Here is a 14,209-nt window from a genome sequence, read left to right as displayed (position 1 = left end):
CCGCCGAATTCCAGTTTTCCGGCGAGATCGATTTTGTATAAAGTTTTGGGTGATCTCACCGGAAAACTGGAATTCAGCGGACTCACCGGGGAGGGAAAGTGGTCAGGGACGCTGTTGGAGTCCGCTAGGGTGGAGGCGCGCCCTCGCCGGCGCCGTACGGTGGCGAACGGAGGGACGTCTGCACTTTAAGGACTGTGCGGACGTCCTCTTTAGAATGCCTCCGTGTGTGTGTGTGTATATATATATATATAAAACTTTATTCTCCGCTCTGGATATAAACTGTATTAAACTATATATATAAATTTGACAAGAAATGCACGAAAACAGCATAATGAGGTGGTTTTCAGTTTGAGAAAGTTATTGGGCCCTTTGTTCTGGACCATAGATAACTAGTCCGGTCAAGTCTCAGACTTGGAAAAGGATTACTTGATTTGCCAAGTATCTAATGTTTCTGGAATATGATATCCAATTTCTCCCGGAATATGAAATGAGAGGGAAAAAAAATAAAAAACATGTTGCAATCAGTAATAACAGCCAAGTAGCGATGAGATTCTAAATGGAGGTCTATAGTACCAAGCTGTCCAAAAGAAACAACTTTTAAGAAGGGTTGTCCAATAGTTAGCACCCAACCACATTTAGTGGCCAACCATGGATGCCACAATTTAAAGATTTAAGGGAAAATGGAAGATAAAAAGGTGGGAGTGCATAGAAGAAATTGAGGATCCTTAGAATTTTCCCCAAAAAATACCAAGCATAATGAAACTACCGAAGCCCAGACTTTATTTATTTTTTTCTACACATCTTAACCACTTCTTCTTTTTTCTGGACTCTAACCGACTTTCTATTCTGTACTTTTCTTCTATATACCAAACTTTAATTTCTTTCGATACCTCTTAACCACTTTTTTTTTTCTGGACTCTGACCAACTTTCTATTTAGTTCTTCTATTCTATACATATATATAGAGGCCCGATCAGAGGCGGACGTCCGCACAGGCCTTAAAGTTCTAACGTCCCTCCGTTTGCCACCGTTCGGCGTTGACGACGGCGCGCCTCCACCCGAGCGGACTCCAGCAGCATCCCCGATCACTTTCCCTCCCCAGCCTGCCGAATTCCAGTTTTCCGGCTAGATCACCCAAAACTTCAAACAAGATCGATCTCGCCGGAAAACTGGAATTCGGCGGACTCACCGGGGAGGGAAAGTGATCGGGGACGCTGCTGGAGTCCGCTCGGGTGGAGGCGCGCCGTCGTCGGCGCCGGACAGTGGAGAACGGAGGGATGTCCGCACTTTCCCACTGTGCGGACATCCGCTTCTGAACAGATCCGTGTGTATATATACACACACACACACACACACATAAACACACATACTGTATCTATATATATGATAACAAGCTTCTCAGTCTTCAATCATTAAAACAGTAACAAAAATAAGCCAAAAAAAATAATTAACAGATGCGAGGCCGAAAGATTTTAGTTTTACTTTCACCAAGTATGTTCACGACTCCATATAACACTTAACCTCTAGAGAAAAAAATATATGAAGCATAAACACTACCTTCTGCCCCACTGCTCGAGCATGGCTGACAGCGCTGACAAGATCATCATCGCTTGCAAGTAAAACTCTATCCCCTTCATCATCTTCATACTGCATAGAGGATAGATAACAGATAACTAAACTAGAGAAGGGTGCTTTTCAGCCAAAATAGATAAAATATAACTAAAGTAGCTCGAAATTTTTACCAAAATCTGAGGACGATCATTATCCTTAGCACCACCAGTCCTTTGCATGACAGCGGATACAAGCTCATCCAAATTTTCTGTGCCTGACACAACGAAAAGAAAGAAAAGGTCAAACATATGGGTCTTTTTGGGGGTTCAATTCTATAGAATGCAAAACTTCGAGAATTACAAGCACAAAAAAGATAGACCATGCCATTATCACTGTCATGCCACTCACAACAGTGCTGAACTGATGGGATCCCCCATGTATAGTAACACCACCACCAGTATCTGCACCAGCAGCTATAGACGGCATCTAATGCCACATCACTAAGTTCACTGCTGCTCAGCATTCTTCCCCAACCACACAACACAAATAATCATAAATACAACTCGCTAACACTCCTCAGTCAAAATAAGAATTCAGAACCTAAGCCCTCTAGGCGTGGAATGTAAGAGGAGAAGGGGTACCCCTACTTTTGAAATCTGTGCAGAAGTATCTATCAATTGGCAAAGAGAATATATGATCACGAAAAATATTTAACTGACTCAAACTTTGAACCCTATCCTTTAATTATCAGTAAAATGAAGGGGAAAAGATGAGACAAGCACATGCAAAATAATCGCAAACAACTTTTCTCTTTTTTAGTTTTAACGCCACTATCCCTTCTTACTGGTAGACACTGCACAGAATGTTTTCGCTGGAAAAGATGTATTAAATATCAAAAAAGAACATCATGTTATGTTAGAGATTCTTGCAATTTCTTCAGTCAGATCACCACTCACCACTATTGAGTCGATGCACTCGACCTTTTCGATCTTCAAACTTGAAGGCAAATGAATTTCCAAGACCAAGAGAAGGATAAGTAAACTTGGCTTGTTCTCCCGCATCAGAAGCCATCATTGCCGACATTTCACTGCAAACATAATCTCCAAGTTATACTTGTGCAATTGCATTTGTAAAAATGGTTTTTTTTCCCAAAACATCTATCCCAAATACTATCTATTAATAACAGCCCTGCATCAGCATAGATTTTTTTTTTTTTTTTTTATAAATGTGACTTTGAAAACTTGCATACCTTTGAGTATCAGTGTCATCAGGGGGCTCTAAAGCAAGTGCTGAATCCCAAAACTTTTGCATCATTGTGTTTGCCATATCATTAACAGTTCCTGAACTACTCTCAACCTAAAGAAAGATGTAAACGACTACTTAATCAATTACATTCGTTGAACTTTTTATAGGTTGGATAAGGAGAACAACATAAATCCAAGTAGCATGGAGGCTAAAACTTTTAGACATGATACTAATATATATTTATTTACCACTAGTTTATAAGCGTGCAAATGAAGAGCAGAAGGTTCAAGCAGTGGACATGATGCAACTATTGATTAATTCAATTTCCATGTACAATTAACAGATGCTTTCACCTTGAACCTTAGATATCATAAATTATTATCCGTAGTGAATGTCCACTCCCCCTTCCACATATTGACCAACTTCACATCATCACCCCTCTAAATGTTTCTTTGCCAAAAAGCCATTAAACCCCTCAACCAATTATGCGCAGCAATACAACTTGAATATAATCTGATCTATAAAGTACAAAGCACTATCCTGAAAAATTCTGCAATGATTCCGTAGATTTACCAATAGCTTGTCCTGTCTAAGTGGTTTCATTTCTTAGTAGCCACCCGCCCCCCAACAAGGGGGTTCTATTGATAGGAACGGTCACTAAGTTTCAAAATTGCGCATTTCTACCATCAGGAAGAACATTTAGGGGCACTTCATTGATGTTGAATACTACACTTGTTATAGTTTTTGAATCAATTTGAGATTAAACTCAACTTCAGTGAAATTCAAAGTCCAGTTGTGGAGATTCGTGGTCTCGGTGGCATATGTCCGAACAGACAATGAGAGAGGGCTGGTTTTGGGAGAAATTGGCTGGCTAAATGGCTAATATGGATCAAATTTCCATACCTAAGTTTTAACCCAAAGTAGAAAACTATTACACAACCAAGAGCAACTCACTTGTCTTGTTTACGAATGTGTAAGACGAGCTTCTGTTATGAGGTAAAAATTTATGTATAAGCAATAGAATAGAATAAAGCCTTATCATATTACTTAAAAGTACCTCCCCACTTGAAGAATGGATCAATATCTACTGTATCAAAAGGAAAAACAGAAATCTAAAACTGCTTAATACTGTAGACTTTACCATAGAGATTGCCGCGTGAGTAATCTGCAGGACATCGACGCAGGCAGCAACAGATTCATCTAAGCACAACAGATGTCAATAATTTTCAAATATGTGCATTCAAGATCTGTAGCAAAAGAAGTAATGGCTCACCTCTGTCTAATACAGGAAGATGCAAGAACTTTCCTTCATGCATTATGTGCAGTGCATCAAGAATTGTGGTCTCTAATGTGGCACATTCGGGGTTTGGCGTCATGACCTTATAAATTGATTGGGACAGCAAAGTGTTGGGTCAAGATACTAATAGAAGTGAGTGACTGACTAAAATTGTAACACTAGATAAGGAGTTAAGGACTATTCCGAAATGGTTTAAAATAAACCTTTTCCACCAGAGTCAACTCAGGAGAAACATTTTGTGCCACGACTCGCATTAAAATATCCTTTGAACTGCAGTCAGAAGAAAACATCATTATATATAGACAGAGAGTAAGAAAGAAGATTGCACATTGTTAATATGTATGAATTGGACTGAGAATATTACGTGAGTATCCCTTGAATCTTGTTCCCCATTACAATTATAACTGAATTAACCCGAAAGTCCCGCATCCTTTTTGCCGCAACATAGACAGGATCTGATGGGGATACAATTGCAACCCTGAAAACATAGAGCTACAACTTGTGAATGAAAACTAACTAGTGAAAATAAATCAGAAGCAATCAATTGCATCCATTCACCAAAGAGAACCAGATGGCAAGACAATATACTTTGTGTTTTCACCAATGATGGATGACAATGAAGGCTTGAACATTCGCTCCCTCAATGTTTCCAGAAAAGCATATGGAGCTGAAATACATTACAGCAAACAGAGTAAAAAATATTTCATGAGATGCATCACATGTAAAAAAAACAAAGTAACAAAAACATAAGCAACTCAAAATATTCCCAAACATAGATACAGACCAGAATAATTGGCTCCCCACTGGCGTTCAACTCCTTCTACTGCAGCAGCAATGGCGCTTCCCTGCTCAGCCGCCTTTTCCATTCTTGCTATAGCATCATAGAGGCATTTTGTGATATCCAACAAGGCAATAACTTCACCATTCTCTACAACAGGAAGGTGCCTGAATTTACCTGTTAACAAGAAGAAAAAACAGGACTGTCATACAAGTAAACAGGCTCGATGAAGTAAGAGGCACATGTCAAAACAATAATTGTCACACAAAAATCTAACCCTGGATCATCTTCTGTAGAGCTTCCATTGCCAATGAGTCAGCATTAACAAAAATAGGATTCCTCGTCATGATCTTTGACACAGTCGTGTTCTCGGGTCTCAATCCCTCTGCAATGACTCTAGTAGCGATATCCTAAAAAGCAAACACCAAAACCAAAGTCATCACTCAACAGCTCGAAAACTCAGCTCAAACCACCGAAAAATCAACATTCACAACACAAACCTTGTCAGTCACAATTCCGGAAAGCAATGCATTAGCATCAGTCAAAAGCACAGCATCGACACGCCGGGCAGCCATCCTCCGGCAAGCATCGGATACAGTGGTCCCTCAGGGATAGTGAGGGCTTTCGACAACCTCAGCTTCTTCACTGTCCTCTCTCCACCAGCAGTCCTTTCAAATTTCCATCAAATAAACCAACATCAGGTTCAAAATTACAATCAAACCTTCCAAGACACTATCTTTCTGACCAAACTAAGCCTTGTAAATTCAACAAATTCAAAAAGAAACGATTTCTATTACTTTGATGAAATGGGCAAATTGGGAAATGGAAAAGAGAGGTTACCCGAGGGCGGGAGGAGAGGAGGGTTTGGTGGTGGCGCCATTAGAGATGGAGCCGTTCTCGCTCGGGAGCGATTTCTTGGTGACGGTGGAGGGGCCGCGCTTCTGGGTGAGGCTGGTTCTCCTAACACCAACTTGGCTGCTCATCTCTGTTTCTGTAAATTAGGGTTCTTTTTGATCTGGGTGTGCTCAATCTGAAGTAGAGAAACCGTAATTGAGCTTGGGTGGTGGAGACGGAGATAGAGGAAGAAGAAGGGTTGGGTGGCTCCAACCGTCTTCCTCAAGTGAGAGAGAGAGAGAGGGACAGGGTTTTACCTAAATGGCCAATTCCCACCTGTTACTATTCAAATGAAACCATTCAATTTTGAATCAGTTATTCACAGCACATTTAATTAAACACCACCAACTTGTGGTCTCCCTCCTAGGTCACAATTTATATTTTTCTTTTTAAATTAATGCTCACATACATAACAGTTTTTATGCAAATTTTCTCCAAATAACAAGATAACGTTCATCTGTCATGTTCATGACAATTAGTTTTTATTGGTATTACTATTTCCAGGTTGCAAGAGTATTTGGGGTAACTTTAAGTTCTAGACATATCTGCATAGGTAAATGTCATATGTGGTGAAATAAAATATTAAATTGTGTGTTTATCACGGTACAACATATGTGATCATTTGGTGTAGAATAAATTAAGATAGTCGAGAGATTTTATTTCAATAGTAGTTTGTGACTTTGTGTACATAGGTTGTTCAAATAACTTTCAAACATGCAAGAGGATTGTGGTCAAAAGAGGTTTTAAAAATTAGTATCGGCGTTTAGGCCATAAATAACCGGTAATGTTGTATTTTCTCTAAATTATGTCTATTTTCTCTTTCACATTTGTATTTTTTCTAAATTATGTATGATTAGTTTGCTTACGTAACTTTTTTTTAATTCATTTATCATATGTCCTATTTCTTAACCACTGCAATGTTTCAAATAACTTTCAAACATGCAGGAGGATTGTGGTCAAAAGAGGTTTTAGAAATTAGAATTGGCGTTTAGGCCATAAATAGCCGGTAATGTTGTATTTTCTCTTAATTATGTCTGTTTTCTTTTTCATATTTGTATTTTCTCTGAATTATGTCTGATTAGCTTGCTTACGTAACTTTTTTTAATTCATTTATTAAATGTTCTATTTTTTAACCACTGCAAGATAGTCTAGTGGTTCTTACCTAGTTAGGTGTTGCTCTCCAACCTAGGTTCGAAGTCCTAAATACGTCCTGGTTTGAACTCCAACAACTGCTCTAAGTCCTTCAATGTCGACCGCCCTCTACTGTAAGCAAAACCTTCCTCACTTACATCCCGCACAATCGCACTCCATCATTTGTCTCTGCCTAAAAAATAATCAAAGATATGAAAGAATACGTCTTTCATCACTAGCACTACAAAAGCAATAAACACACAATGAGTCACTAACCCACTCTTGCCTAAAACTACGCCATCTCCCAATAAACCTTCCAATACTAACCCAATTACAAAGAATCCAAGTTCATAAATCTCCCATAAGCCAATTAAAAAGAATACACCACGTACCATACCCATGATCTGAACAACAATAGCTTCATTGATGCGAATTATTTGAATTAGATTGAAACTCTCGTGGACTACATGATGTTGATTTACACCAGAGACTGAGAGAATGGTTGTTCAAGGACCGAGTGTGGCTGCTAGGTGTGAGTTTGTCGACGACGACGACGAAGAGGGAAGAAGATGGATGCTGACGCGGAAAAAAGTGACGTGTTGGATTTCGAATAGCCGGTTGCAGAAGCCATGTGCGAGCGCCCCACGTAAGAATTTCTCTACAGTGAATAAATGTTAACCTTCAGTAAATAATTTTTTTTGCTTTCTAAAAAAATTAACCTTCAGTAAATAAATAATTACTGCTCTACTACGGTAAATATATATGGTTTTGAAAATTTCACTGTGGTCAAATAATGGTTTGACCTACCGAGATACCCAAATAAAGTTCTCTGTCCCTTACTCTCTTTCCTTCTTCACAACCAGCTATGGCCGCCGCGGCTCAACCTCCGCCGCCGCTCGACATCTTAGTCCGATCACCGGAAGGCTTCTCACTCTGGAACGGGCCCCCGTTTACCAACGGCCAACCCGGCATCAAGCTCGACCAGAAAATCTCTTGCTCCACCACCAAATTCAGCGACGACGGATCGCGCCTCATGGTGCTGAAGCCCGATGGCGTCATCACCATCTACGACTGCCGGAGGTACACCGAGATTAGGTCTTTCCAAGTCCCCAATCTCACCGCCGCCGCGTTGTCCCCACGCGGCAGGTTTGTCCAGACTTTCCAGAAGTCCTCGACGCCGCAGAACAAGAATGTGACGCTGTGGAACGTCGACACCGGAGAAGCGGAGTACGATCAGTTCCAGAAGAGCATAACCAGAACGAACTGGTAATTTTTAGTCGGAATTTTTCAATGCTGTTTTGGTATATGATGCGATGAAGTTGAATTGCGGAGTTGTGGTGCTGTTTTTTTCAGGCCGTCGATTAGGTTCAGCGCCGACGAGGCGGTTGCGTGTAAACTGGCGACGAATGAGGTACAGTTTTTCGATGCTGTGGATTTTTCGAAAGGAGTTACGAATCGGTTGAGAGTTGCTGGAGTTGCTGCAATTGAGCTTTCTACGGCGCCTGGCTCTCATGTGGCTGCATTTGTTCCTGAAGCCAAGGTTTGTGGGATTTCGGGAACTATGTCCTTTTTTAAAAATGGTTATTTTGGAAGCAGAAACGCAGCTTATTATGACAATGCTTATTCCGGAAATGTGAAAGTACACCTCTAATATGTGTTGTGATTTTGGATTTCGGAGATTTTGAATGTGCAGCATGCTGGCATGTCATTCATTTAGTATTTAAATTCAACTTTTGCATCTATCAGAAGTGTTTAGGGATTTCGACCAAAAAGAAGTGTTTAGGGATATGGCTACTGTGTCACATTGTAGCATATGTGTATTTGATGCAGCAGAGAGCAGCAGTTGGTGAGAGATGAGAGAATGAATAGGGTGGGGCAGGAGAATGTTGAAATTAGGAAAACAGAATGGTTTTTAGAAGAAACAGAGGTTTCTTATCTGTAGAAGGGAGAACTAGAATGAGGGATGTTAGAGGAGAGAAATCAGGGCCATGCCTTCTTTAAGATATATTTTCAATTCATTCCAATGTGATTTGAGTTTACAATAGGTAGCCATATTTATAGGCTTTAAACACAACATAACACTATTAGAACTTATTAATAATAAGGCTTAAATAGACATAAAGACACACTCAAGACCCTTGGGTATACTCAGGTTTTAATAGTCTTAAAAGCACTGGACTGATAATCATTATACATAAACTGAAAATTAACCTGGCAAGACCCTTAAACTACAATGGAGACTTCCCTTTGGACCAAAAGGGGCCGGGCTTAGTCGTAGGCTTCCAAAGAGGATATTTCTTTTCCAACCAACTTATGGCTGCTGCAGTGGTATTCTTTTCTTTTGTTCTTGTTCAGTCACATTATCAAATTCAATTTTCTTTCCATGCAGGGGATTCCTGCTAGTGTCCAGATATTTGCAACTAGAAAAGATTTACAGAGTCAACCTGTTGCTCGGAAGAGTTTCTTTCGATGCTCTTCAGTGCAACTGAAATGGAATAATGGATCAACGGGGCTTTTAGTTGTGGCGCAGTCAGATGTTGATAAAACCAACCAAAGTTACTATGGGGAATCAAAGCTGTACTACTTGACAACAGATGGAACCTATGAAGGACTTGTACCTCTTCGTATGTTCCAAATTCTACAACCGAATCAAGTTTTAAATTCCCACAGCCTAATTTTCTTTAATTTTTAAAATCCCACAGCCTAATTTTCCTTAATATTTGGCAGGCAAAGAGGGGCCTGTTCATGATGTTCAGTGGTCATACTCTGGATCAGAGTTTGCTGTAGTTTATGGCTGTATCCTTTTTTTTCTTTCTCTTTAATATGTTTGAAGAGATAACTTATAAGACACGTATCCAAAGAGTCAAGAGTGTTTAGTTCATATTGTTAATGTCAAAACCAATCATACATGAGAAATTTTTTAGTTCATGTTGTTTTTAACCATGTTTGTTGCACTCTAGTGATTGGACAATTTGGGCTTTATTTAAAATTATGTAGGACAAGTCATCAATCTAGGATGATTGAATTAGTTACTATATAATTGAGAAAGGATGGTATGCTTTACCACCAAGTCCATCAGCATTTAATAAACTCTTCGAGGAGGGCTCTCTGCTGGTGCATCATTCTTTCTGAACACATTCCATGCATTCAATAGTGACTCTAGAATCATTGTAATTGCTATAACTCTCATCATTGCAAGATTTTCACTATTCATATCTGAGTGCTATTATGTGATTCAGTTAATAACTTAATATGTGTTTGTATATTTCTTTTCAGCTTATCATGTATTTAATCCTTTTCGCAAATGTTTATGATTTTGTTGAGTTCCTTGACCTACAATAGTTATGCCTTCTAAAACAACTGTGTTTGATAAGAAGTGCAATCCTCTTCTTGAGCTTGGAACAGGCCCGTACAATACTATCCGATGGAATCCAAAGGGAAAATGTATCCTTCAAAATTGTCTCTGTCATCTTCAGAGCATTTACTTTGTTACTTGAAATGGCTTGTTCTAGTCCTTTAAACTTGAATGTCTTCAGAATATCTAGGGTTTTCAGAAAGTCAGTTTGTCTTTCTTATTTGATAGTTTGTGTACGGTTGGTAACTTGCAGACACATTAAAAAGAAAAAAAAATTAAAAAAAAAGGGGGCCACCAAACCAAAAGCATATCCTGTTTTGATTATTTCTGTGTTATGAGGAGAAAATTGAAGTCTATATGTTGTTGGCCTTAATTTCGTGTTTGCAGTTCTGTGTGTGGCAGGCTTTGGTAACTTACCAGGTGATATGGTATGTTATCATTGTTTAGATGTTATTAGTATTTCATATTTGATTCGTTGATTTTATTATTCCAAAGTGATTAATCATTTCTGCTTCCCCTTCAATTATTATGTTCGTTAGTCCTCCTTGGCCTCTCTTCTGTCAATCAACTTAGTCAGTTACTGATAAATTGCGGTCAGTTAGTAGGTGACCACTCATTAACTTTTGGAATATCTATCTCAATGTCAACATCAAGTTTGAAAAGCTATTCTGACACTTCACACACTAAGGACTTTATCAAATCAAACACTTGCAAGCATGTCACATTCTTCTCCTGTATCTGAAACTTGTCTGGACACTATTAGATGCTTTCAACTTTATTACCTGAGCTATAACAACCAAATGCTACCAGCTTTGATGTATTTTAGTCAAAAACTTAGTATAAAATTGTTACTGAACTTGGAACTGTGTAGTAGCTAATCTTTGTAGAGTTCAGAATTTCGGAATAAGGCAAGTCAAAGTTGCATTTGTTACTGCATTAACCATACCTTTATTGGAACTCGTCAACATTTATCATAAAAACATCCATGCATTTTTTAGGATGAAAGATCAGTAGACCACCATAGGAAAACCAATGACCAGGGTGTTTCTTTTATTCTTTCAAAGGTCTCCTTTTTTCTTTCCTTCCAAGAAGCCTTACTTAAATGATCCATTCCAACCCTTTTCTTATAAAATTGTTTCAATTTTCACATGCTTTTATTTTATTACACAATCTTACGCTAGAAGTTCATCAAATGTTATTCTTACGAGCTTCATTTGTCCATATACTCATGATGACAGCATATCTTCTTGTGATTTCTGAAGTTGATCTATAGCTTGTTTACCATATAGGCATTTTGGGACTACATGGAGAAAAAGCAGCTTGGAACAACTAAGGCCGAATTATCCGTGACAAGCGAATGGTCTCCAGATGGATGCTATTTCATGACTGCCACAACTGCTCCAAGACTACAAGTTGACAATGAGTATGTTGCCGTTGTAATAAGTTAAATTGATTGGATTATTCTTCATCAATTGGATGCCGAAGCACAATAAGATTAACCATGTCACTGTGATGATGGTGTATGGACATGCTATCATGTGCTATATATCTAGAGTATGATGGTTTGGTTTAAAGAAACTTAATTACCAGTATACCACTTCATGTTTCTTTTACTTTTCTGAAGGATTAAGATTTTCCACCACAATGGTTCATTGTTCTTCAAGAAGATGTTTGACAAGCTGTTCCAGGTCGGTATTGATGGTGACCCTCTTGAAACAGAGGGGAGCATACTTTTTGTTTTATGCATACCTCCTTGATTTCTTTCTTCTTATTTTGGAGCCGTTTTTGTTTTCAGGCTGATTGGAAGCCTGAGTCACCTGATAGGTTCAGTGACATTTCAGAACTTGTCAAGTCCTTTGTATCAATAAAAGTTGATAATGCGAAACCTCAAGGTTGGTCTCATGTGATGTTTTTGAACTTGAGTGGATTGTGGATTTGGATTTTTCACATATAAGTATTTCATTTCCTGATAAACTTGGGGTTAATTATCAGGGGAAAGGTCAAAATCTTCCCAGACGTCTGCAAAAGCCATCCCTAACAATCCACCTGCACAAAAGCCTGCAGCATATCGGCCCCCAAATGCTAAGCAAGCTGCTATCGTTCAGGCAGAGGTATAGATGTTACATATTGCTTTTCTTGATTTGTGTTGCTTCTTGGTATCTATTTGGAATGCTGATGGTTTCACTGATTTTGTACTGCAGTTGTTTGGAGGAACCTCCTCAGAGTACGTAAATGCACATTTTGATTCTTTCTTTTCTACTTGATAGTTCTGATTTTCATATAGTTTATACTTATCTAATTAATCTCCATGTTACATCATGAAGAACAATGAGTAAGAATGCATTGCGAAACAAGAAGAAAAGGGAGAAACAAAAGGAGAAGAAGGCTACCGAGGGGGCCAATGATAGTTGATCGCAGCATTTTTTTCATCTTCTGCTGCTGGATACTTGATGCATGCCACAGCAAAATGAAGATACCTAGGAGTGGATGGAGCGCTGGATTTTCCTACAATTACCATCCCTAATTAGGTCTGAGATCCAGATTTGTTCCTTGAGCATGGTTTCTGTTTATGAGCATCTCTGGTATGAGCATATGTTTTTATATGTGATCCTAAGCTGCTTTCTTTTTTCAAAAATGCAAGATGAGAGGACAGGGATACTGTTCTGGTAAAGCTGTAACTTTAGGATGGTAATGACCGAGAGAGCTAGGGATATGGAAATGATGCAGTTTATACAAATTACCCTTTGTATTACAGGGATTTGATCTTCGAGCTATCTCAAAGCATCTACAATGATACAATGAGATTTTGGTTTTAAAATTGTACCCTCGTCTAAATTTCAGTATTGTAGTCCATCACTAAGCTAGCTACATGGGAATGAAAATAAAAAAACAAATAGTTTTCTTCTTTTAATGTCATTTAACAGGGTAGTCAAACTATTTTAAATCAGTTTATACAGTCTTAAATTCTCTGAAAGACCTTCTACCATAGAGACGTCAAAAAGTCATGGGATTGTGAAAGCCCTCATTCTCTCCAACGAGCTTCTAGGGCTACCTCGTCTCGGAGTCTTTACAAATTTAGAATTTAATTTAATATATACTATAGTTGAGTTACTGTAGCTAAGGACCGCGTGTTTTACGGTTTTACCCTTATTTTATTTTTATTTACGTTATTGCCACCACTTGCCAAATGTTCTCGGTTGTTGTTGTTGTATGGCCATGTTGCGCGTTCTTTTCTTATCTGAGTTTTCTCCATCGTTTCTGCTCATTCTTTTTCTGCATGCTCTCTGCTCTCAGTCTGATTTTGTTTTTGTGGTTTTAAAACAATCGGGTCATTGATTCCTTCTCTAAGTTTACACCTTCATCTAGAGTTGGAAGACTTTCATGATTCAAAGCAATTGGTGATAAACTAATTTGGGATTTAGTATACATAGCCTGAGGACATCAGCTTTTATTATGAGAAGAAGAATATATAACCTCCCTATAAAGGTTCTTATTCATCTGTAAATTGATGAACATTGATTTCTTTCTTCTTCTTTTTTTGGGTATTGAAATCAGTTCTTCTATTTGTGGGTATTGAAACCACCAGCTTCAACATGGAGTCTTATTTGCAGATATGTTTAGAAACTTTTAAATTTATACAAACACATAGCTTAATCTTTAATGCATATAGGTTATGAGATTCAATTTAATAATTAACATGCATGATTGTAACGATCTCTTCATACATATCAGTTTTGTACTAAAGTTAACATTTTTGAACAATTTCGCAGAGAGAACATTAAGCTATTGCAGATAAGTATACAATCTACATCCTTCACATACCATTACTAATAGTAAAATGATAGAAAAAATTGTCATGTTTAATATTTGTGGTGTAATAATCAATAAATAAATAAAAAATCATTGTTTGGTGGCAGACAAATAGATTTGGATGTCTACTAGAAGAAGAATGGGTCATA

General features: G+C 38.3%; 2 protein-coding genes across 2 annotated transcripts in view; one reads left to right on the top strand and one right to left on the bottom strand.

Moving 5' to 3' along the window:
* Positions 1-5,976, bottom strand: part of LOC101296921 (CBS domain-containing protein CBSCBSPB3-like) — a 7,662-nt gene extending 1,686 nt beyond the window's left edge. Inside the window, 14 exon segments of the mRNA XM_004309679.1 lie at positions 1,557-1,646; positions 1,742-1,824; positions 2,507-2,637; positions 2,800-2,906; positions 3,937-3,995; positions 4,069-4,174; positions 4,296-4,362; positions 4,457-4,570; positions 4,681-4,759; positions 4,877-5,047; positions 5,148-5,280; positions 5,371-5,477; positions 5,480-5,538; positions 5,711-5,976. Coding sequence (XP_004309727.1) covers positions 1,557-1,646; positions 1,742-1,824; positions 2,507-2,637; positions 2,800-2,906; positions 3,937-3,995; positions 4,069-4,174; positions 4,296-4,362; positions 4,457-4,570; positions 4,681-4,759; positions 4,877-5,047; positions 5,148-5,280; positions 5,371-5,477; positions 5,480-5,538; positions 5,711-5,853 — 1,449 coding nt within the window. The 5' untranslated portion in view covers positions 5,854-5,976.
* Positions 5,977-7,749: 1,773 nt separating this feature from the next.
* LOC101296628 (eukaryotic translation initiation factor 2A-like) lies at positions 7,750-13,064 on the top strand. The gene is made up of 12 exons (XM_004309678.1): positions 7,750-8,161; positions 8,249-8,435; positions 9,285-9,519; positions 9,623-9,691; positions 10,238-10,339; positions 10,638-10,678; positions 11,540-11,673; positions 11,875-11,938; positions 12,046-12,142; positions 12,243-12,361; positions 12,452-12,474; positions 12,575-13,064. The coding sequence occupies exons 1-12, from the start codon at positions 7,761-7,763 to the stop codon at positions 12,660-12,662; spliced, it is 1,560 nt and encodes a 519-aa protein (XP_004309726.1). The 5' UTR covers positions 7,750-7,760; the 3' UTR covers positions 12,663-13,064.
* Positions 13,065-14,209: the final 1,145 nt, after the last annotated feature.

This window comes from Fragaria vesca, unplaced genomic scaffold (genome assembly GCF_000184155.1).
Source record: "Fragaria vesca subsp. vesca unplaced genomic scaffold, FraVesHawaii_1.0 scf0513031, whole genome shotgun sequence".
Taxonomy (NCBI): Eukaryota; Viridiplantae; Streptophyta; class Magnoliopsida; order Rosales; family Rosaceae; genus Fragaria; species Fragaria vesca.
This window is presented reverse-complemented; position numbering and strand designations above follow the sequence as displayed.